The sequence below is a fragment of the Dryobates pubescens genome, chromosome 30 (assembly GCF_014839835.1).
Source record: "Dryobates pubescens isolate bDryPub1 chromosome 30, bDryPub1.pri, whole genome shotgun sequence".
NCBI lineage: Eukaryota > Metazoa > Chordata > Aves > Piciformes > Picidae > Dryobates > Dryobates pubescens.
The window spans coordinates 13526606-13551051 of NC_071641.1; the positions used below are offsets into that span (position 1 = coordinate 13526606).

General features: G+C 49.6%; 2 protein-coding genes across 5 annotated transcripts in view; one reads left to right on the top strand and one right to left on the bottom strand.

The window, feature by feature from the left end:
- Nucleotides 1–2001, bottom strand: part of P4HA1 (prolyl 4-hydroxylase subunit alpha 1) — a 38784-nt gene extending 36783 nt beyond the window's left edge. For all 4 annotated transcript variants that reach the window (XM_054174790.1, XM_054174789.1, XM_054174787.1 and 1 more), the window contains exon 1: nt 1898–2001. The gene's annotated coding sequence lies outside the window, so the exon portion shown is untranslated. The remainder of the gene's footprint in view (nt 1–1897) is intronic.
- Nucleotides 1717–20025, top strand: NUDT13 (nudix hydrolase 13). Its single transcript, XM_054174632.1, has 10 exons — nt 1717–1973; nt 10167–10401; nt 11953–12044; nt 13916–14055; nt 14670–14777; nt 15487–15593; nt 17348–17473; nt 18124–18235; nt 18848–19002; nt 19573–20025. The coding sequence occupies exons 1-10, from the start codon at nt 1717–1719 to the stop codon at nt 19765–19767; spliced, it is 1527 nt and encodes a 508-aa protein (XP_054030607.1). The 3' UTR covers nt 19768–20025.
- Nucleotides 20026–24446: the final 4421 nt, after the last annotated feature.

Sequence of the window (24446 nt, forward strand, 5' to 3'; positions counted from 1 at the left end):
TCTCCACCGCCTCAGCTGGGTCAGACATGTAAGGCTACAGAGTGAATTAGATCAGCTATTTTCTGCTGGGAGAGGCAGGAATTTCCTCCCCACACATTCATCTCTGATTTGGTTTATCAGATGTCACAGCCTGTGTGGAGAGCACAGATCAAGAACTGCTTAGGACAGCACTGCCACTGGACAGCAGCTAATGAAGTGGTGCTGCTGCTTCAGTTTCTAAATGAATTAACAGCTAGAAGAGATATGCCTACCTATGCCACAATCACTGCATCAATAGCAGGCCTAACACTCTTAGCAGAGAAAGATTTAGGGACATTCCTATTGCTTTTGAATGTCAGGAGATTCAATGAATTAAAACAAACAAACCAACCCCACCAAAACCAACCCCAAAAAATATACCAAAACCCAGTACTGGTTCTGTCAGCACAGAATAAAGAAGCAGTGCAGAGTACTCTAGGTCAAATCAAATGCTTTGCAGTACGCTTCAGGACTTTCAAATGTATGCAACAACGACCCACAAGCAGTAATGGGTGCAGAACAGTAAGACATCTTGCCCCAAAAGCAGGCCTACACTTCCCTAACTGGGAGCTCATGACCTTCAATTACCACCCCAACAGGGTACTGTCTGCATGCATAGGTGAGTAGTCCTCAGCACTGTAAGAAGCTGCATTTAATGTTTACCTGCTTGTAACTAAGAACTTCTTTCATTTCCTAATATCCTGAGCATTAAAGCTTTACATGTCTGATGTATGTGAATACCTAAGCACTGCACCTCTGCAACTCCTCTTACTGAATCCACAGGGAAAAAACCCAATGCTGTTAGAATGGAATGCTTCTGATAACTTCCCTCTGTAAGCCTGAAGTATCTCTCCTCTAAGAGCATCCAGCTTTCCAAGTAAGCTGGAAGATTGACACTAAACACATGTGACATCAGTATTTTCTCTTCCAAAAGCAGGCTTAAGAATCCACGCTAGAATTTTTCCTTCTAGTCAGGTTAAATCCTATCAAGATACCTGCTCAAGGGTAGAGCTCACTGCAAAGTTAGATGCATGGCAGGTTTTACATCGTGCAGTTGGCTACCTCCAATCAGTAGAAAGAGAAATCAAGACAAAGCCGATCCCCCAACTACACACAGCGCCCGTGGTTACAAACACAATGTGTGACAACCAATGCAGCCCTTCCAGAGTTGGTGCAGAGAAAACTTTTCGTCCCAGGGCCCGGGCGCTGGTTCCCAACACCTCCGGCAGCACAAGCGGTGCCATCAGCTGCCCGTAACGCCCTTGGATTCAGCCCCGCAGCAATAGCCCCCCTTGGGGAGACGCCAGCCGGCGGATGCCTGGGGAGTGCCACGGAGCCGGGGTGGGACCAGCGGGCGGAAGCCCACCTCCGCTACCGCGTACCCCTGGAGGGGCGGCGAACCGGGCTGAGGGGGGTGTGCCGAGGCTCCGGACGAGCGACAGCCACGTTTGAACGGCGGGCGCACTGAACGGGCCACACGGCCGCGGCTGCCGGGAGGAGGCGGCGGAGGAGGAGGCGGCGGAGGAGGCGGCGGCGGCAGTGTTTAGTCTCGCAGCCCCGGGGAAGGCAAGCAGGCGGGCGGGCCGCCGCGGCCCTGCCTGCCGGCGCCCTCCCGCCCCCCTCCGGAGGCCGCCGGCTCCCGTTACGTAACGGGCGGGAGGGACGGAGCACCGACCCCTCGCCGGGAGAAAGGAAAGGATGAAAGGGCAGCGGCGGAACGCTGCCACGTATCGCGCTCACCCACGCCCACACGGCAGCCGCCGACACGGCACCCAGACCCCGCCGTTCCTATCACGGCGCGACCACGGCCCCCTGACCCACCCACTCCCGGTCACCAGCGGCGCGGCCGCGATGCGGGGCGGGCGCGACGTGGCCTCACCTGAACGGAGTGCGGCGTCTGAGGGGGCGCTGAGGGGACAGGGCGGCGGGAGTGCACCCCGCGCGCTGCCAGTGGCGTAACGCACCGCGCGCGGCCGGCCCGCCAGCCTTTTATAGGCGCCCAGGCCACGCCCTCCCTCCCCTCCCGGCCCCGCGAGGCGGAGAGGGGGGCGCACGGGCGGCGCGCGCTACGTGAGCTCGGTCACAGCGCCGGGCGCTCCACTGCGCGTGCGCGAGCGCTCTGGCTCCACGTGTGCGGCCGGCCCGCGGGGCACCCCCGGAGCCAGCCTGGAGGCACAGCCTGGTGGCAGCGTTAAGGTTGTAAATGAGCTCTCTCACCGGCTCCAACCGCCAGCTCGGCAGCACCGTGCCCACTGAACCATGCCACTATGTGCCATGTCTATATGCTTCTTGAGTACCTCCAGGGACGGTGATTCCACCAAACCCCTCGGCAGCCTGTTCCAATGCCTGACCACTCTTGCAGCAAAGAAATTGTTTCTAATACCTAACCTAAACTTCTCCTGCTGAGAAGTTAAGACCACTTGCTCTCATCCTATTGCTTATTAGCTGGGAGAAGAGACCGACTCCAACCTCCCTTTCATGGAATTGTTGAAAGCCAGAAGGTTTCCCTTCAGCCTCGTTTTCTCCAGGCTAAGCAACCCCAGTTGCCTCCGCTGCTCCTCACCAGCCCTGTTCTCCAGACCCTTCACCAGCTTTGTTCCACTTTTCTGGACTTGCTCCAGCCCCTCAATGTTGTTGGAGTGGGGGCCCCAAAACTGAACCCTGTACTCAAGGTGTGGCCTCACCAGTGCTGAGTACAAGGGGGAAAATCACTGCCCTGATCCTGCTGGCTACACTGATCCAGGCTAGAATGCTGTTCGCTTTCTTGGCCACCTGGGCACACAGATAACTTCTCTTCAGCCAGCTATTGACCAATCACCTCCAGGTCCTTTTCCAGCCACTTTCACTCAAGCCTGGAGCACTGCATGGGGTTGTTGTGCCTGAAGTGTACGGAAACAAGATGGAAATGGGGATCATCATCAAGACAGTCAAAACTGGGAGAACTGTTAAGCAAAAAGTGCCTATTGGGGGGCAAAAGTTTCCAGAAATAGGCCTAAAATGCCTGAAGAGGCACAGGCTTACTGCCTGCAGCCACGCTGCCGGGGTGTCAGCCATTCCCATTCCCGCCAGCATCCCTCTGCTCTCCCAAGGAGACAAATTTTTGCTGGAGATCTTGGCTCCGTGCTCCTGCTGAGGCCTCACCACCCCAACAATGAGGGGATGGCTTCCACAGCTCCCAGCCAACACTTCTGAATAGACATTCCAGCCAGCATTTGCTTTTTGACCACAACAGCTTGTTGGTGATTCATGTTGGATGCACAATTCAGTGTAATCCTCCCAGATCCTGGAGCAGGCTGGCAGCCAGCTCCCCTCCTCTCCTCACAATCAGTCTCTTCTCCTTTCCCTCTGACTGGCACTTCAATTTATTACTTTTGGGGGTGTGATAATAGAATAGAATAGAAAGAATAGAATAGAATAGACCAGACCAGGTTGGAAGAGACCTTCAAGATCATCGCGTCCAACCTATCAACCAATCAAACACCACCTAATCAACCAAACCATGGCACCAAGCACCCCATCAAGTCTCCTCCTGAACACCTCCAATGATGGTGACTCCACCACCTCCCTGGGCAGCACATTCCAATGGGCAATCACTCTCTCTGTGGAGAACTTCTTCCTAACCTCCAGCCTAAACTTCCCCTGGTGCAGCCTGAGACTGTGTCCTCTGGTTCTGGTGCTGGCTGCCTGGGAGAAGAGACCAACCCCCACCTGTCTAAAACCTCCCTTCAGGGAGTTGCAGAGAGCAATAAGGTCACCCCTGAGTGTCCTCTTCTCCAGGCTAAGCAACCCCAGCTCCCTCAGTCTCTCCTCACAGGGCTGTGCTCCAAACCCCTCCCCAGCTTTGTTGCCCTTCTCTGGACATGCTCCAGCAAGTCAACCTCCTTCCTAAACTGAGAGACCCAGAACTGGACACAGGACTCAAGGTGTGGCCTAACCAGTGCAGTGTACAGGGGCACAATGACCTCCCTGCTCCTGCTGGCCACACTGTTCCTGATGCAGGCCAGGATGCCATTGGCCCTCTTGGCTGCCTGGGCACACTGCAGGCTCATGTTCAGCCTACCATCGACCAGCACCCCCAGGTCCCTTTCTGCCTGGCTGCTCTCAGCCACTCTGCCCCCAGCCTGTAGCACTGCCTGGGGTTGCTGTGGCCAATGTGTAGAACCCAGCACTTGGATGTGTTCAATCTCCTGCCCTTGGCCTCTGCCCATCTGTGCAGCCTGTCCAGGTCCCTCTGCAGAGCCTCTCTACCCTCCAGCAGATCAACTCCTGCCCCCAGCTTGGTGTCATCTGCCAGTTTACTGATGATAGACTCAATGCCCTCATCCAGATCATCAATAAAGATTTTAAATGTTGATAAATTATTTTCTAAACCAACCTTGCACCTCCTGCTTTTCAGCTGGTGTCATCTGCCACATTTCACAGCATGCTTTATGTTCCATCATCCAAGTCCTTGCTGGTAACCAACACTTCTGCCAATCTTCTCCTGCAAAGCCCAGGTGAAGGTATCTCCAAGCTGGCTGCACCTTCATCAAACACATTTCTGAAGCAGCCTCCCTTCTTCCAAGACTTTCATCTAAACTGCTGACCACAAAGGCATGCCACAAGGTGGTACCAAAAGCTGTATCACAAAGCACATCACCTCTCACCCCTCTCTGGCATACAGGAGCTCTTAGCTGTCACAGAACAACCTTAAGCTGCTTGGATTTGTCTTGCCACAACACATCTATGCCGACTGCTCTTTGTTTGCTCCTATATAAAACAGTCATTTCCTCATTGTAGCTCCAGCAACAAAGTTAGAACAAGGCACAGCAATAAGAAGTTTTTCCTTTATTTTGTAAGTGAGCTTCAAGTAGAACCATCTCTTCACTAGCCTAGCCAGCCTCTGAGCTTCCTTTGTTATAGACAGCCAACTTGAGCCTCCCCTGGCTAGAAAGGTTTCACAACAACTGCAGAGTGCTGGCAAAGACATTAACAGGGGTCAAAATCCCTCTCCAACATGCATTCTTGAGCAGGGCTACTTTCCACTGGCTTAAAAAAAAACCCACTTCATTCCTAAGAGGTAACAGGAGGTTGTGGCATGTACTGAGAGTTCTTCCCAAAACCTAGGCTGCAGCCTCAGCTTCCACTCCCTCAGCAGCATCGTTTTGAAGAGCAAACATCTCCACACGGGATGTAAAGCCCCACTGTGGGGAAGACTCTGAGCTTATGACACATCTCCTATGAGAAACAAACAACAACATGACCTGAATTTAGTCATTTCTCGTGCAGATGTGTCGACACAGCTGACTGCAGCACCAGCAGTGGGAGAGCTGCTGCAGCAGGGCAGGAAGAAGGCCAGCTCTTAGTGAAACTATTTGTCAAAAAATAAGCCTTTCTTTCCTCTCGTTTTGGTTGTCTTCCAACAGAAATACAACTCCTACAACTAGCAGGAAACACTGGAATGATATCCAAGCTTCTAGCTGAGGCATCTAGCTAAAGCTTTATTATCCAAAGAGTCCATAAGATCTAGCCAGAGATTTAACAGCAGCTTCTAGAGATTTGGCAAAAGCTCACACACTGTAGAAGCTTTCACATTCTTGCTAGCAAGATTTGCTGCTTTCTCTACCTTTTGCACTGCTCAAGTGGTTTTGGGAAGGAAGGCAGATGGTGGAGAACAACAACAAGTTCCCTAGCGTGTTTATTAGTGGCCTTGCTCCTATTGGTTGGCACAGGGCTGATGGCAAAGGAATTTTAAAAGAGCCCAGGATTTCAGGATCTACCACAGAGTCAAATCAAGAGTAATTTCCAATAGTCATGGCATGGTCTTGCTCCATAAATCTGTTCCTGCCCCTTATCATTGCTTGCTTTCAGTTAGAGAGAACTTAACTCCTTTCTCCTGCCTTCCTCACCTCCAGCATAGTCACCCACGTCCCAGTCACATTAAAAGACTGAATGTAAATTTCTTTGTGCTGGACTGGTGCATTATCACCTGCTGGCAAGTGCTGATGGAGTTGGGCAGCTTCAAGCAGGCCCTAGCAGAGCAATCTGTTATGTTAGCACCTTGTTAAGAAGAACTTGCCATCTCTGAGGACAAGAGAACTGCATCAGAACAAGGCTTTCAGGCCTCCCTTAGGATTTGCAGAGCCCTCTGTATTTTTTAGCAAGACCACTGCATGAGCCTAACAATGTGCTTCCTTTTCCAGCAATCCTGCAGCAACACTCCATAGGCCCTAAGCTGAAGAATACTAAAAGAAAGGTCCACCTAAACCAAGAAGGAAGCACAAGGCCTCCTAAAAACACAGCTGTAGTAGCTCACACAAAGTTTTGTTCAGCCCATGCTGCCTCGAGTTCTCTCTCAGCCTACAAACACTTTTAACTCAGGGATTTTTCTCAGCCTGATGTGGTCTACTTAGTAACCCTCAATCAGTTCTCTGTTGAAGTACTTCCTCTCTCTTGAGCTACAAGTTCTACACAGAGAGAGTGATTGCCCATTGGAATGGGCTGCCCAGGGAGGTGGTGGAGTCACCATCATTGGAGGTGTTCAGGAGGAGACTTGATGGGGTGCTTGGTGCCATGGTTTAGTTGTTTAGGTGGTCTGGATTGGTTGATGGGTTGGACATGATGATCTTCAAGGTCTCTTCCAACCTGGTTTATTCTATGTATTCTATTCTACAATCATTTTGCATCCACAACATCCTTTACCTAGCAGTTACACCATCCGTTACCCAAAGCATGGACAGCTCCCTCCACCTGTTCACTAGGAATGTGGCTCCAACTTGTTAGATTTGATTAACCAAGTTCCTGCATGGGATGAGACAGAAAACAGTTGGTACCCATCCCTTATACAGGCTGAACCATCAGAGCCTGCCTGCCTACCTACCTCCTTGCAGTGGCCATACTCCAAGTCTTTGACCACACTTTTTGTCCTCTTTGAAGCTCTTCCAGTTCTGAAGTATCCATGCAGAGACCATGACCTGCATGCAGCGCTTTAAGGAACATGTGAGTCATATTTATATCACACCAAGTCAGCTCACACTACTCTTGGCTTTTAAAAGGTATATTAACAATGTAGATTTACCCTTTGTAAGGAGATGAAGCCTCATGTTCATCAGACAGTGGTAGTCTACTCCCCAAATTAAGTCATTACCTGCAGTCAAAGGGCTGGATCCTTTCATCAGCAAGTCAGTGCTAGAATTTGAGAATCCTCCCCAACCCACAGCAGCAGAGAAGGGGAAAGGACAAAACCCATGGAAGAGCTGGAAGAAACAAGTCCCATGGAAAGGCCACTCAGATGTTGAAGTGTTTCCTCTACACCTGGTGCAAGTGTTAGGAGCACAGAATGAAGAAGTTGGACAGTTTCTGTCTTTCAAGATCCCCACCCTGAGCATGAGAAACGGGAGAAGTCCATCATACACATAACATACACTGCACATCTAACTTGAGAGGAAAGCCAGATGGGGTTGGTTTGCATCTAAAATTTAATGATAGAGGGAAAGACTACTCATTAACTTTCTCTTTAAAGAACTGGTTTGTCTTTCCTTGGCCTTCCCCTGAAAAAGGAATTTATTTTTCTTTTGCCCAGAGGTTTCTGGTGGCTTGGCCATAAGTTTTCAATGGGAGTTTGCTAGTTTGCTGTATTTAAACCAATTAACAGTTGTTTTGTGAGGGGCAGCTGTTAGCAATTCTAGTGCTGCTTGCTGCTTATTGCAGGCAGCTGGGAAGACACAAACAGAATGGCAAGAAAAAGCAAGGTTACTGCAACCATTATTAGCCTTGAATTACATTTTCCAGCCACTTCTTTGGCTTGAAAAACCTTTTAACCCACTGCTAATACCAATTACAATCCTGTGCTTCCAATAAACCTTAGCAACACAGGACTAAGGGTTTGCCTGTTTTGACATCTTATCCATGTAAGAGATCACAGTATCTGTTCCCACTGCTTGTGTCCTCCTTTGCTCTTCTTGCATCAGGAGAATCTCAGGGATTCACTTCCTCTGTTGGCCCTGCCACAGCTCAAATTAGTAAGCTACAGGAAGCTGCTAAGAGAAGCATTTGTATGGCGAGGCCTTCACTTTGCTCACAGATTGCTTCCAGCACAGTATCTGTCTGCAGGGAACAAATATGCACAGTTTGTAGATGCCCTTCACACAGCTCAGAGCGCAGTTCAAAAGTGATACCTGATGTTACCTCTCCTTAAACTAAGTCATTTCCTGAGTACCTTATGAGGAAGCCTCTGTTACTTTCAGAATCACCTTCCCTGCTTACTTGCTGCAAAACTGAGCAATATGCAATGACAAGCAGGTGTAGGACCCTTGGAGAAGGCACCAGGAATCTCTCATAGGCTGCATGGCTTCCCACTGCTCAGATCAGGCACAGAAGTGACTCTAACCTCATTGTCTCTGCTTATCTTTGCACACACAGAGGCCAAGCATACACCACCAGGCCAAAACACGTTTTCCTTCAGCTGCCCATAGCAATGAGAGGCTACAGCACTGCACTGCCTTCAAAGGAGTCTTCACCCTGCAGCATAGTGTTCTGACTTTTAATCCTTCAGACAGATAGGGGTGCACTTACCAAATGACTGATTGCTGTGTGCTAAAGCAAGTTGAGAGGCTGTCCCAGGATTTGCGGTCCAAAGTATCTGCCCCAGCTGCTTCCTTCTAAAGCCAGCTCTTCTTGCAAGGTCCACTTCTGGAGGCAGTTAGGGTCAATAAATCTGTTAGTTTGTTTTAACACCAGGGTGGATACTTCCCTCAGAGATTACATTTCAATCCTTTATCTTATTAAGGGAAGATGTGTTTTGTCCATTAATCCAATTAGCCTCGGGGATTAATAAGATTGGGCTTGCTCTGGTTCAGGAAGCACACAAATAGCAGTCAAGCATAATTAAACTTCAGCTTGTCAGTAATGGTGGGCACTGGAGTCCTATTCCCTTGCCTGTTCTGGTTATTATTTTTACAAGCTATGCTCTCCAATTACATGACGTGAATTCCTGATCAGAATGTCTCCATTCATGACCAAAAAGCAAGAGGCTGCCCTGAAAACATTGACTTTCCTATGTTTATAAAAATCCTCTGCATGCTAAATATAGGCAGGTAGGTCCCAGCCCAGAATAATGTTTTCAGTACTGGAGAGGAATCTTGTTCACTTATAAAGGCATGAAAATGATTTGTCATTATTCTGAGATCTGCCCTGGCAAAGAGCACTTTCTAATCAGAGCTATTCACTGACAAGCTCAGCTGTGGGGTTGCTTGAGCACCGAAGAGTTCCATCCTTTAGATGTACACAGCTCTTGGCATGCTTTCCTGTTTGAGGACATATGGTCCTTAGCTTCAAACAATGCTCTTATGCTACTGATACACAAAACAGAGAAGCTGGGGGGGGAGTGGAAAAAAAAAAGAGTAATAAACTAAGAGGAACAAGCTGCTAAGAACAGCTCAAATTACTGCAGCAGCATTGTTCGGCTAATTGCTGCTTAGCAAAATATAGCTACTTCTGAGAGAATTAAGCCGGTGTGGAAGAAAATAGAGTTTACTCTCAGGCAGCCTCACCACTCCAGAAGTTAACCAAAACCCCAGAGCAGTCAGCCATGGAGCTTAGCCAAGAGCTTGCGAGCAGCCTGTGCAGGACTACATTTCCCAGCGCTCCCGCTGGGGGAAGAGCGACTCACCCCAGTAAGGCAACGGTGCCCTGTTTGTTGCAGGAGCTCCGCTCCTAACTGAGGTCAAGGAGGGACTCTCCAGCTGATCCTTGCTGCTGGAGGTAGCACTCCTTCGGCACAGAGCACAGTAAGTGGGGAACAGTGTGGGGAAGGACAGGTCCAGACCCACCTACGGCCGGCTGTACGGCGTAGGTGCCATTTACAGGCAGGACAAGGGAAGTCTGGGCTGGCCTCCCCCAGATCAAGTTCTTACTACTTCTGAGTTTCCAGTGATCCTCCCCAACCCTTGCCAGGAAAGGGTTAAACGCCTGCACAGACTGCATTTCAGCGCCCCAGGTACCGTCCCTCTTGCGCCCCGCCGGTGCGGTGCCGCTGCCCGCCGCAGCGCAGAGCTGTTTGTAAACTCGCGGCGGCAGCGCTGGCTGCCGCGCCGCCGCTTTTCACACGCCGAGGCAGTCGGAGACGCGGGGGTGGACAAGTGAGGGCCACGTCATCCTCGCACCGCCAGACTCCTTCAGACACACGGGCTGTGCCGCAAGTCACCGTCGTTGTCGCCGGCGCCCGCCCCAGCCCCCCGGCAGCGTGCCAAGCGTCGAGCGCAGGCGCCGGTGCTCTCCCCAGCAGCTTCCGCAGCAGGCTCGGCTTCCCCAGGGATCGTCCCGGTCAAGACCACCCTCGGCTGGGACAGTGGGAAAGAGGGGTATGGGGCAGAGATGTCAGAAGCCACGAGGCAAAGCCTGCACGTAGGGACAGGAGCCCCTGCTTAGGCACCGCCCAGCCTCGGGAACCATCGCTGACCTTTAGGAAGGGAAGGACTCCCTGGCTCTTCTCTGGCACCGTTTGCGTGTCTGTAAATCGAAGCAAATGCAACTTCCTCCATAAAGGGCTGCGAGTTCCAGGGCTGGGAAGCCAAACATTCAAAATAAGTGTGATGAGTCACAGCTCATTTTTGTTTGAGAGGAGTGCTAGAGCTGGTGGCATTCCTGGCTATTTTCTGACGTTCTGAAGCTGAGTTCAAATTGCAGTCTGCGACTGCCTGAGCTGAAAATGTGTGGTAGGATCCTCTGGCACCAAAAAAACCCAAACCAACATTCATAGCTGGAGATGATTCAACTCAGCTGCAACTGCTGTCTCTCATCTAACCCGGGGAATTCTCTTCCACAGCTGATATTTTGTCTTTCATTCTCTTCTGGCATCCGTGCCTTTCCCACAGATCTGCTGTGTGCTGTGATAGGATGTTCAGTTGGCTGGTGGCCATGACAAATGTGTAGGACACAAACAACAGAGCAGCCACCTTCACTGCTCTTTTCCCCAGGGATACAGAAGTTTAGGACAGGAACATGTGCTCTGGTCTTACAGCAGTTTCTGCAGGACCTGAACACGCTCACAGATGGAAGCAAACTGAAGTATTTCAGGCTTGGAAAAGAGTGGCTGGGAAGCTCAGTAGAGAAAGACATGGGGGTGCTGGCTGACAGCTGGCTGAAGATGAGCCAGCAGTGTGCCCAGGTGGCCAAGAAGGCCAGCAGCATACTGGCCTGGATCAACAGGAGTAGGGAAGTGACTGTCCCCCTTTTCTCAGCACTGGTGAGGCCACACCTCACATATGGGGTTCAGTTTTGCTTCCCCACCCCCAAGAAAGACATTGAGGTGCTGAAGTGTGCCCAGAGAAAGGCAATGAAGCTGGTGAAGGGTATGGGGAACAGGCCTAGTGAGGAGCAGATGAGGGTGTTTAGCCTGGAGTGAAGGAGGCCAATGGGAGATCTTCTGGGTCTCTACAGCTCCCTGAAAGTAGGTTGTAGTGGGATGTAGGTTGGTGTCTTCTCCTGACTGATAAGTGATAGGATGGTTGTCCATGGCCTTCAGTTGCACCAGGGGAGGTTTAAATTGGATATTAGAGGAAACTTCACTGAAAGGGAAAAAACACTGGAACAGGCTCCCCAAGCAGGGGGTTGAACCCTCATCCCTGGAGGTGTTTAAAGGATGCAGAGACAGGTACTGAAAGACATGGTTTAGCACCATCATTGGTTAGAGAGTGGTTGGACTCAATGATCTTAAAGGTCTTTTGCAACCCAAACAGTTCTGCGATTCTATCTTCAAACAGTCTTAAAGACTGCCTGACACTGGTGTGATGTGTGACTGGAGGCTAAGGCCACTGCAATAACTGTAGAAAGCAGATGTACAGACTGTGCAAGAAAGAGATGTCTGGTAGCAGTGGGCTGTTGCACCTGATAAATCCAAGGGCTCTTGCATTCTACTCTCTGCTTTTCCCTTTAGGCAGAGACAGCTCCCTGTAGGTGTTGGTCATGGCTGCTGTTTTTCGAGCAGCACACAGAAGAGCTTCCTCTCTTGTCTGCAGGTTACACTCCACCTATGTTAGAAAAATGAGGTAAGATCTCACCTGATTCTTCTGTACTATGAGAAGAACAGAGCTTGGCATGTTTATGTCCACTGTCAGAAGCAGCCCTCCAGAAACCTAACCTGGGGTTAATCTTTTAACAGCTCAGCAATAACTTAATGTAATGCTCTGTGAGCTCTGTAAATGATAAGTCTCTTCACCACTGATAAGAACTGGTTCTCTCAGGCTGGAGTTGGATTAACAAATGACTGTGCTTGCTCTCCTCACTAACCATCTCTTAAAGTACAAGGCAGGCTTGCAGGGGTGCTGCTTACATTGGTTTACCTATTCCTTCAGTCTGAAAGCAGCACATCCTGGCACCCTCTTTGCAGTGATTGCTTTACCTAATTCAGGTCCCAGACTGGTGGGCCATAACACTTGAGTTTGGTCCTTGCCCTGCATGTCAATGTGATGGGTAGAAGATATCCTGCAGATTGAACACATCCAAGTGCCAGGTTCTGCACATTGGCCACAGCAACCCCATGCAGAGCTACAGACTGGGGTCAGAGTGGCAGAGAGCAGCCAGGCAGAAAGGGACCTGGGGGTACTGGTCAATGGTAGGCTGAACATGAGCCTGCAGTGTGCCCAGGCAGCCAAGAGGGCCAATGGCATCCTGGCCTGCATCAGGAACAGTGTGGCCAGCAGGAGCAGGGAAGTCATTGTGCCCCTGTACACTGCACTGGTTAGGCCACACCTTGAGTCCTGTGTCCAGTTCTGGGTCCCTCAGTTTAGGAAGGAGGTTGACTTGCTGGAGCATGTCCAGAGAAGGGCAACAAAGCTGGGGAGGGGTTTGGAGACTGAGGGAGCTGGGGTTGCTTAGCCTGGAGAAGAGGAGGCTCAGGGGAGACCTTATTACTTTCTACAACTACCTGAAGGGAGGTTTTAGACAGGCAGAGGTTGGTCTCTTCTCCCAGGCAGCCAGCACCAGAACAAGAGGACACAGTCTCAAGCTGCACCAGGGGAGGTTTAGGCTGGAGGTTAGGAAGAAGTTCTATACAGAGAGAGTGATTGCCCATTGGAATGTGCTGCCCAGGGAGGTGATGGAGTCATCATCACTGGAGGTGTTCAGGAGGAGACTTGATAGGGTGCTTGGTGCCATGGGTTAGTTGATTAGGTGGTGTTGGGTGATAGGTTGGACTCGATGATCTTGAGGGTCTCTTCCAAACTGGTTTATTCTATAAAGAGTGCACATAGTCTGATGGGAAGCATATTCAGCATTCAAGACAGGGACACAAACTGGGACCCAGGAAGTTCCATCTGAATATGAAGAAAAAAATTCTTTGCAGGGGGGTGATGGAGCTCTGGAGCAGGCTGCCCACAGAGGCTGTGGAGTCTCCTTCTCTGGAGAGATTCCAAACCCACCTGGACATTGTGATCCTGGGCAAGCTGCTGTGGGTGTCCCTGCTTTATTGGAATAGATGATTCCCAGAAATCCCTTCTAATCCTTGCCCCAGTGGGATTCTGTGATTTGAAGTGCTCAGTAGCCTTGCCAAACAGGACTTGGAGCCTTTCAGATTGGAGAGATAAAAGAGAAGATCAAAGTTTTGTGCACACAAATGATCATGTCTCTAAAGCAGACCTCTAGGATTAAAAGACTGAGTTAATGATCTTCTTAGATGTCCAAAGCTTGAGGCTCCTTGTGTGGCAGTACAAACTGCAGTGTTTTCTGTCACGTGGCACCTTCACTAGAGGCTACAGCCCAGCACAGAGTCAGCTGTCAAAAATTCTAGGAGCATGTGGAATAGATAAAGTCTGTACTACCTGTTTTGCTCTGTGCAAAATAAATGTGTCCAGGCTAAGTGTAATGCAGCTGATCTCACCCTGACCTGAAAGTCAGCTTCCCAATCGTTTTCTCTTTGCAGATACCTAAATGAGCTAAAGGAAAACGACAGCCTTTGTAGACAAGCCCAGACCTTGGGAACTTTTTACCTCTTTCATAATCTCTCCCCCTTCCTGCAGGAAGTTGAGAAGAAATACTTGGTACCACAGGTCAGTGCAGCAGGTAAGCAGGTGTCTGGAAAGAAACACCTCCTGGATCACAGACCTGAAGTGATCCAGAGACATTTGCAACACGCAACCCTTTAAATGGGGGTAGAAAAATCTATCAAGCTGTGCAGGAACATCCAGCTCTATGCAGCACACCAAAGACTTCACAATTAAAACCAGGACATGTGGGCTCAAACTCATGCTCTTCATATCTATGTTACCAACACACACCTGGTCTGCTTTTAGAGGATCAGTTTTAAACATCTGAGATTATGCCTTTTGAAAGGAAAGGGCTGGCAGGAAAACAAGCATGGTCTAACTGACAAAGGTTATTTGGAATAATGGAGGAATAGTTTTCTTAGAGGGAAAGGCCAGTGTAGGATGGAAGGAACACAGACAGCTGCTCCCCAAGCATGACAGTATTTACATCTTTAGCATGACATGGTCTCAGCTTCCAGCAGCTAGGAGGAAAGCCAGACTTTTGGTCTCAGTCTGAGTGGTACCACTTGTCTGGTCCCCTGTCTCCCATGAGCACCCTGCCTTGAGCCAAGACTGGTCCAGAGAGAGCCTCGTGGTTATATGCATTTGCTTTCATCACAGCTTTTTCTTCCCCTTTCCCCTGCTGTTCAGAAATGAGAAGGATGCTGGAGAAACTCAAAGAGACTGAGCAGTGGATAGAGAAGTCGGTGCTGATCGGCTGTTCAGATGAGCACGTACCGCAGTTTGCCCTGGATTTAGGTTCGGATGCCTCTTCTTCCATCCCTGCCAGCATCACCTCAGATGTGCTGAGATGAAGATGCTGCCCAGGCAGTGTCCTGGTCTTTGCTGGGGGAACCTTTACTGCCAAAGAGGACTCAGCTGAGTGTCTTCTTCCATCCCTGCCAGCATCACCTCAGATGTGCTGAGATGAAGATGCTGCCCAGGCAGTGTCCTGGTCTTTGCTGGGGGAACCTTTACTGCCAAAGAGGACTCAGCTGAGTGTCTTCTTCCATCCCTGTCAGCATCACCTCAGATGTGCTGAGATGAAGATGCTGCCCAGGCAGTATCCTGGTCTTCACTGGGAGAACCTTTACTGCCAAAGAGGACTCAGCTGAGTGTCTTCTTCCATCCATGTCAGCACCACCTTAGGTGTGCTGAGATGAAGATGCTGCCCAGGCAGTGTCCTGGTCTTCACTGAGAGAACCTTTACTGCCAAAGAAGACTCAGCTGAGTCTCTGCAGGAGCTGTTGTGAGTGTGGTGGGTCAGAGCCCCAGAGCCACAGTGCCTGTGTCAGTACAGGTGGGCTGCTGGCAGGTCACTTAACATTTGGGAACGTTACCACCCATGTGATGTCACTTCCATGGGAACTTCCAGAAACTGTACACTGGAACAAGGCAGGGCATCAGGTTGGGATAATAACTGTGATTTAGGAGATGAAAGATTTTGTTGTTGTTGTTTTTTACCCAGGAGCCTTGGAGAAATCGCTCATCGAGTCTGAACTCCGGGGCTCGTTCACCGACTTACGCAAGGCTCTCTTCGTCGTGGATGGGAAGGATTCTCCTTTGCTGGCCTCGGTAGTCCACAGGATTTTCTGCTTCCTTCAGCTCCCAGATGAGAGAATCACAGAATATTAGGGGTTGGAAGGGACCTCAAAAGATCATCCAGTCCAACCCCCTTGCCAGAGCAGGATCACCTAGAGCAGGTCACACAGGCAGGCATCCAGGCAGGTCTTGAGTACCTGCAGAGAGGGAGACTCCACAACCCCCCTGGGCAGCCTGCTCCAGGGCTCTGTCACCCTCACAGGGAAAAATTTTTTCCTCCTGTCTCCATGGAACTTCCTATGCCTCAGCTTCCACCACTGCTCCTCATAGAATCATTAAGGTTGGAAAATATCTCCAAGATCATCAAGTCCAAGCTCCTACCCAACACCTCCATGACCACCAGACCACATCCCAAAGTGTCACACCTACTCATTCTTTGAACACCTCCAGAGATGGTGATGCCACCACCTCCCTGGGCAGCCTCTTCCAATGCTGACCACTCATGCAGTCAAGAAATTCTTCCTAATATCCAACCTAAACCTCCCCTGGTGCAACCTGGGGCCATTACCACTTGTCCTGTCATTAGTAACTTGGGAGAAGAGGCCAGCACCAGCCTTACTGCAGCCTCCTGTCAGGTAGCTGTATAGAGCAGTAAGGCCTCCTCTTAGCCTCCTCTTCTTCAGGCTAATTATGTTTTAATACATATTGTGGAAATACCTGCTGTGCACTTTCAAAAGCAAACTGAACAGACCAGGTTAGCATCAACCTGCTGAATGTCCAGTGTCAAATACACTGACCTTAGCAGTAGTGACAGCAATCCTAGTTTGTACTCATCTTGACAGCTCTCAGGCACTAGTTTGCTGTAACCTGCAAACTGACTTTGATGATCTCCTCTTGGAGCTGCTCTTTTAAAACTGCTCACTTAGAAGCTGTTACCCTGCAGATTCTGTATGTTTGGAAGCCCTAAGGAAAGCCCTGTGTGTGAAAATCAGCCATCCTGGCCCAAAAGTAGAAGTAGCTCATGTTTCTCTTTATGCTTTGTAATATCTGTGGTGCTTGAGCTATTTTTCAGGAAGGTATTCAAGACTGGAGACTCCTTGGAATAGTTCAGTTCCCATGATTTCTCCCATTACATCCCAGTAAAGAGCAACTCTTCCCCACCTCCCCTAAATGTGTTCAAATTTGGATGCTAAAGCAAGAGGCATGAAGCATGGGTTGCAGAACCTGACATTTTTCAAAGCATTGACCTTTCTCAGGCTTTCAAACATAATCAGAGTTTATCTACAGGACTGCATGCTGAGGAGGAGACAGCAAAGTATCATTCAGGGAGACTGCTCTGAATCATCTCTTTGCCTCAGGTATAAGGTGAAAGGTCTGGAGAACAGGTCTCATGGGGAGTAGCTGAGGGAACTGGGGTCATTCAGTTTGGAGAAAAAGAGGCTGAGGAGAGACCTCACTCTCTGCAACACCCTGAAAGGAGGCTGGAACGTGGTGAAAGTTGGTGTCTTCTCCCAAGGAACAACAGATAGGGCAAGAGGAAACGACCTCAAGTTGTGCCAGGGGAGATTTAGGTTGGACATTAGGAAGAATTTTTCCCTGAAAGGGTTGTCAAGCCCTGGAAGAGGTTGCCCAGGGCAGCAGCTGAGTCCCTATCCCCAGAGGGATTTCAAAGCTGTGTAGATGTGGTGCTGAGGGCATTGGACTTGATGATTTTGAAGGTCTCTTCCCATCACAATGATTCTGTGAGTCTGTCATTAAGATCTGTGCTTCTCTCTTGGTGTTCACAGGCCCAGTCCCTTCTCCGGTGGCACGACTCCCACCAGTACTGCAGCAAAACTGGGCAGCCCACGCAGAAGAACGTAGCTGGCAGCAAGCGTGTCTGCCATGGCAGCAGAATGACCTACTACCCACAGGTGAGCACACCATGGCAGCAGAATGACCTACTGCCCACAGGTGAGCACACCATGGCAGCACAATGACCTACTGCCCACAGGTGAGCACACCATGGCAGCACAATGACCTTCTCTCCACAGGTGAGCACACCATGGCAGCACAATGACCTTCTCTCCACAGGTGAGCACACCATGGCAGCACAATGACCTTCTCTCCACAGGTGAGCACACCATGGCAGCACAATAACCTTCTCTCCACAGGTGAGCACACCATGGCAGCACAATGACCTACTGCCCACAGGTGAGCACACCATGGCAGCACAATGACCTTCTCTCCACAGGTGAGCACACCATGGCAGCACAATAACCTTCTCTCCACAGGTGAGCACACCATGGCAGCACAATGACCTTCTCTCCACAGGTGAGCACACCATGGCAGCACAATGACCTTCTCTCCACAGGTGAGCACCTCACCAGTCCAGGTTTGCCACACAGGGTCTCTGAGGTGACAAGCCAGTGCTCTAGGGAACCCGAGACAGGCAGCAGGAGCGCTTTGCCAGGAACTGGGTACTTCAGTGTCATGCCAGTGACCCTCAACCAGCTAGGAAGAGCAACAATTTGCACTTACTCCTTTGGTGTGAATAACTTGCTTTGTTTTCTGATGTATTTAGATGTCTCCAGTGGTTATCACCCTGGTGTCTGACGGGAGCCGGTGCCTCCTTGCACGCCAGCCTTCATTTCCCCAGGGGATGTACAGTGCTCTGTCAGGCTTCTGTGACATGGGTAAGGTGATCTCTCATCCAGTGTGCTGGCCTTGGGCATGCAAGGTGTGGGAGCAGAATGATGTGACATCAAGCAAAAGCCTGTCGACAGAGGAGGATAGAAACATCACCAGGGAAAACCATACTGGATCTAAATACCTGGTGTGGCAGTGCAAGCTGTGTGTAGCTGCAGAGTAGGAGTTAGGGAGTGTATCAGTTGCCCTGGTCCCTGATGGCAAAATGCAAGCATAATACTCTCCAGGTTAGAACCCTGCCATGCTTTTTCAGTCCATTTTGTGTCTAGTGCAGACTGGCTCAGAAGAAAACCTACAGACCTGATGCTACAGGACAGAAAATGGCTTTAAAAGGGAAATGATGAAGAGGCAGCATTGTTCTGTCCAGCAGCTGCATACAGGCAAAGCCAAAAATGTCTCCCATGCCTCTGTTTAAGCACTGCTGATGAGTTTAGTTGAGCACCCTGCTCACAAGTGTGTCCAGCTCAACACAGTTGGAGCTGCTGCATGTATGTGAGCACCCAGGGCTGGAACACCTCACAAATGAGTGTGCCTACATTCCCTTGGCCATGGTCTGCTGCCCTGTAAGGCTGGCCTTACCTAACTTTGGTTGCTTCTAGGTGAAAACCTGGAGGAGACAGTCCGGAGAGAGGTGGCAGAAGAGGTCGGCCTGGAGGTGGAGTCTCTCTGGTACTCAGCTTCTCAGCACTGGCCATTCCCCAGCAGCAGCTTAATGATAGCTTGTCATGCCTTGGTGAGAGCTCAGCAGGCTGAGGTGAGCAGGCTCAGGTTTCTCTGAGGCCTTTCACTGCCCATCTTACCTAGCAAAATCTCTTTCAGACCACACTTCAGTTTGGAGGGCATCAGATCCTCTCTAAATGCTAGATCCACAGGCTCTCTCCCCAAGTGAAGAAGAGTCTCCAAAACAATCATCTTTTCTGTTGCAACGTGCCAGATTTTGCACAGGGCACTGCAGACAGAGAAGCTCAGAGCCCAACCCCCCTGTGTTTCTCCATCTGAGCTTGGCAGGTGAGGCACTCTTGCCTCTTAATGGTGTACGTGCCAGAGAATGTGCAGAGTCTGCCATGTTAGTTACTGTGCTCGGCCACTGGTGCTTCACAGGCCACTGCCACGATGGTCTAGGGCTACCTGGTTTGTGGTGTCCCCAAGGGAACCAAAACAACAAAGCACTGGTGGACAGTGACATCCTCTCCTGGACTCCTTAATTCAGGAGTGCTCTGGGCATTCCAAGCATAGGATGTTTCTGAGTGCAACTAGAAGCAAAGCACAGCTGCTCACATTTCAATCTGATTTCAAGAGCTGGTACCCTCTCAATTCTTTCCAGATCAGTGTGGACAGCCTGGAACTAGAGGAGGCCCGTTGGTTTGGCCTGGAGGAAATTGTGGAGGGTCTCAAGAGAGAGCCCAGATCTTCAAAGCAAGATGATGGTAGTGTTTTACCCTGGTTCCCTCCCAAGCAGGCCATTGCTCACCAGCTGATTCAGGAGTGGGTAAAGCAGCAGATGTCCCAGCCAGCTTAGGCATGACTTCATCAAGACTGAGATTCTGCCAGAACTACGAAAGCTTGAGACAAAAGCTTCCAAAGTTACTGAAGGCAAAGTCTGTGGTACAGTGAGGACAGCACCAGACTGATGGCAGTCTTAGGTACACAGACCCACAAAACCACTTCTAAACATCCCCAGGCAACTCCAGACACAGTGGATCACCTTTGAGATCCCAAGACTTGCAGTTCATGTACAATGAAATGCTTAGTTCCAAAGCATCAAACTGTCACCAGCTGCTGCTGTGGCCCAGGAAGCCATGGAGCAGTGAGCCCCTGGCACTTATGTCCTGTTTTCCTCCACTTACTCACCTGGGATGGCTATCAAGCACATGATTTTTCCAGGAGAAAAAAACCATCCAAGGTGCAGTGAATGGTACCTTTCAGAGTTCATGTTTATATGGATCTGGAAGAACTATGCCCCACTGCCTGTATTCTCTCCTCTTCTGTTGCCCTTCCCACTCAATTTTCCAGTTCCATATAAAACAGCCTGTTGGGGTTTTTCTGCAACTGTTAAATGGGCTCCTCTATTTTGTTGATGTATCTGGGCAACTAAAAGTCTGCCTAGAGAGGAATAATTTTGCCCACCCTGTAAGGTGATGTTATTTCCATTCCAGGGAAGAGAGAACAGAGCTATCTGGTGGTAGAGAGTGGTAGAGCAAAATCTGTGTATTAGAAGCCAGGCAGTGCAAAGGTGAGAAGGAACTGTTGCAAGGAAGGACTGCACTTCCAACAGCCTGAAAGGCTCAGTGCCTTCTGCCCTGTGCCCAGGTCTGTGGCTTGCCTGGAGAACTGGTCTGCTTTTAGTAATGAGATGGTATCACTTCTCTGGAAACAAAGAGACAATGTGGGCAAGGAAAGCTTAGCAAAAGCCAGAGCTGGAAGGCTGTTTGATCTGCTGCCGATCTGCACTGCTAGTCCTTTCTGCCTGCTTGGTCAGAGTTCAAATGCCAAGGCTGAAAAATCCATCAGTACAGATACTCAAAGGGGGGGACAGGGATGCATTGCTGATTGCCACCAATAAGATTCTTTGCAGGTGAAAGACACTTTGAGCAGTGGTAAAAAGCTGGAGTCAAACCACCTGAGCAGCAAGTGTAAAAGGGCAGCTTTCTCAGGCCCTAGAGACAGGCTTTGTTTCTTCAGAGTTAATTGTGCTTTAGGAGGCTGGGAGGGGATTATCTCAGGTCATGGTGACATGTGCAAACACCTTTCCTACCCTGGCTGACACTCAGTCAATATAAACCCACATACCAGAGCATGCCTTTGCTCTCTGTGGACTTGATCTGTCTAGCATGCTGGTAAGCATGCTCTTGGTACAACCACAGGCATGGCCTCCTCCCCTCCAGCCCAGCCAGACACACCACAGGAGCCCACACAACACTGACCTTAACTACAACACCCCAGCATCTGGTTACCTTTGGAACATGTCTCATTGCCCCTCCTCATGGTAGTTCCTCCTGCTTTCTCTTTCATCACACCATTCTGATTCCCCAGCACTGACCTCTTCTTCTCTCAGCTCTGGAATCTCTTTTCATTTTCAGCCTCACTCCTTTCTTCCTTTTCTCTGCAGTAGAAGACACTGAAGAATTAGATACCCACTGGCAAGATATTCTCATCCTCTTTCCTATTTCTTCTTAATGCCTTCCTAACTCACATCTATGTGGATCAATAATGTGCCCCAGCTGGCTTCCCAGCAGTGTACAACAGCCTGCTCTATGTACTTACTACTTTTTAGTATCCACACATGATCTGTTCTCCCAGTGGCTGAAAAAAAAGGTCCAACAAGTAAAAAAGCAGCAAAAAGTAGCATGTGTGAGTGAAAGGCAGAATAGCTGTGAGAATTCTGCAGCTACCTGAGCTTTGTGGTTTGTGTTGGTACTTTTACAATACCTATTTGCAGTGCCTGTCTTTGCCAAACCAGCTGCAGTGTGAGCAGATTCAACAGCAAGGAAAATCCATCTGTGTTTGGGAAACACTGGGTTACTCTGCTCATCAAATTGTGGGTTGTAAGGTCAACATGCAGGCTACCAGTGAGCTCCAGCTGAAGGAGAGCAAGAACTGACTGACACTAGCTCCTTGAACTGTCCTTCCTACGCTGCTGACACAGACCTGCCTTGGTGGGGCATCCCTTTGGGATGCTGTGGGGGTACCCAAAGCAGAAGGCAGGCTGGTCACAGGAGGTGTGGTCATTACTGCTGCTCCTTGCTCCATGCTGGGGGGCCAGACAGGGCCTCAGCTGAAGTTGAGAGACACTCACTGACTTCAGAACAATTCTTAAGAATTGCAGTCTGACTAATGCTCTGAGCAGGCATTTGCAGACTTCATCAGTTACTGCCTGCTTCCTGCAACAAGGAAGCAAGAGCAAAAGCAAAGCTACTTCTCATTTGTTTCCTTCTGTGACTCACATTTTAGAACATACTTTGAACCATATTTTCATTACCCACCCATCTACCTATCTGTCTAAGCTATTTTCAATCTACTCAAACCCTTTTTGGTAGAGCAAGAGCAACTACAAGCAATATTCTGAGTACATCTTTTGAAGAGCCTTAAATTGTGAACTGTTTAATAAAAACCTTAATCCATGCTCTTGTGGTATGAAACACTACTGGTGGCCTCTGCTTCTGTGCAAGGCAATGCACAACGATGAACAGGACAGAAACACAAGATGAGAGATTGTTCTCACTGGCCTTTGCCTCAGAAATCTGGCTGAAGCCTGAATAATGCTCCCTGCAGTCAAGACAGGACATGCTCCATGGAGGCAGGTGACCTGGAAAAAGCAGCAGGCAATTCCTGACAGATGTTTCTTCCACAAGACACAGCAGAGCTTTCCCATGTGAAAGATTAGCAGACAGGCAAAAGGGACATAGCAACATGCTGCTCTCAAAACCACATCCATTACATGAGTCCTCTTTGGGGACACTTGGCTTGGTTAAATCTCTCCACTGCTCTCAGAGGCTGCAAGGGCTTGGAACTTACAGGAAGACTGAAAAGCAGTCAACCTGTGCCATTACAAGCCAGCTGTTTACAAGCATTGTGTGTCAGCAGGACACGTGGGCAGCTATTAATAACATTAATCTGCTTAATTTGAAATAGCTTTTTGGGCAGCTGCAAATCAGTAACATTCAGCTGATTCATTTCAAATAGCTTTCTGGAGAGCACTGCAGGCAGGCCCAGAGCAGCATTCCACCTACCTAGCAAAAGTAGCAGGGCATAAAAGGAATGTTCATCTAACTTGTGGCTCTCTGACTGAGGGAGCTCAGAAATACCTTACCTAGAAGTGTGGATGAAGAATTCACTTACCACATGCTCTCCCATCACCTTTGGCTGTTTTGCTGCTGCATGGAAAGGTCCCATTTTCTTACCCAGAGGGGTACTCATCCATTATCTGAGGTTAGCATTAGGGGTCAGAGAGAAAGGTCTTACATCAAGAGATGACTTTACCTTGAAACATGCTCTGAGCCACAGTGGATACAAGCTGAATCTGATGTTTAGCCTGAGAGGATACAAGCACTTAATGGAGCACCCTGACAACATGACCCTGTTCAAGTCATTTTTCATGGAGTCATTTCTCAAGGAGCCACAAGCAATGCAACTCTGGCAGCTGCAAGGGACAGGCTGTCAGAACAACTTGTAACAAACACAATTCTTGTGCTGAAATGAATTCAGCAGCTCCAGCCTTCAGCTCCCATTCTAAACTTCTTCACTTTTGTAACAGGGCCACTGGTGGCAAGCAGCTGTGTTAAGGGGGGACAAAAAACCCACCAGATGCCATTGGTGCAACAATGCATCCACCTGGGAATGACTGAGCACCATCAGAACTGCTGTTGTCAAGTAAAAGGCCTGGTTGCCAATCTGGAAGTGGTGTGACTTGCATTTTTTGGAAGAAAATGAGGGGCACTCACTTGGTGATGTCTAGAATCATTGTTATATGGAGACACTGAGGTTGGCAGCAGCTGTCACAACCATTGGAAGGACAACAGGAGCAGAAACACAAAGCCTCTCCAGCTCCCTCACAGCGAAAGCTGTACTGGCACAGGAACAAAACATGCTCCAACAGTGTCCTCCTCCCCTGGCCCTTGTGCCCAGCTGTACACAGCACCTTTTCATAGAGTGTTCTCTACAGAACTCCACATCTAAAGCAAATGCAGCTACAGAGAGAAATGGCAGAAGATAGGAGACAAGGCAAGGACAAGGGTTTTCATTAAGACTTGAAGAGATTGAGGAGAAAAAGAGTGGTACAGAGTATGGTGGTTCTTGTGTCAGGGAATGCAAAGGCAGCCCCATTTCTCTGGGAATGCTGCAAAGGGAGCCAGAAGGTTCAGTGGTGTGTTAACAGAAGCACAGAAAGAAAGAAAAGTGAGGTTTGGGATAGGGGCAGAAACAAATCCACACACCATTTTTATCAGTAAGTCTACAAATCTCAACAAGACCTCCTGTGAATATTCATAAACATTAAGCTAGTCAGGGTGCTCCAAAAGGGAAATCACAGTATCACAGATCACAGTATAACTAAGGTTGGAAGAGACCCCAAGGATCATTGAGTCCAGCCTGTCTCGACAGACCTCACAACTAGACCATGGCACCAAGTGCCACATCCAATCCCCTCTTGAACACCTCCAGGGACGGTGACTCCACCACCTCCCTGGGCAGCACATCCCA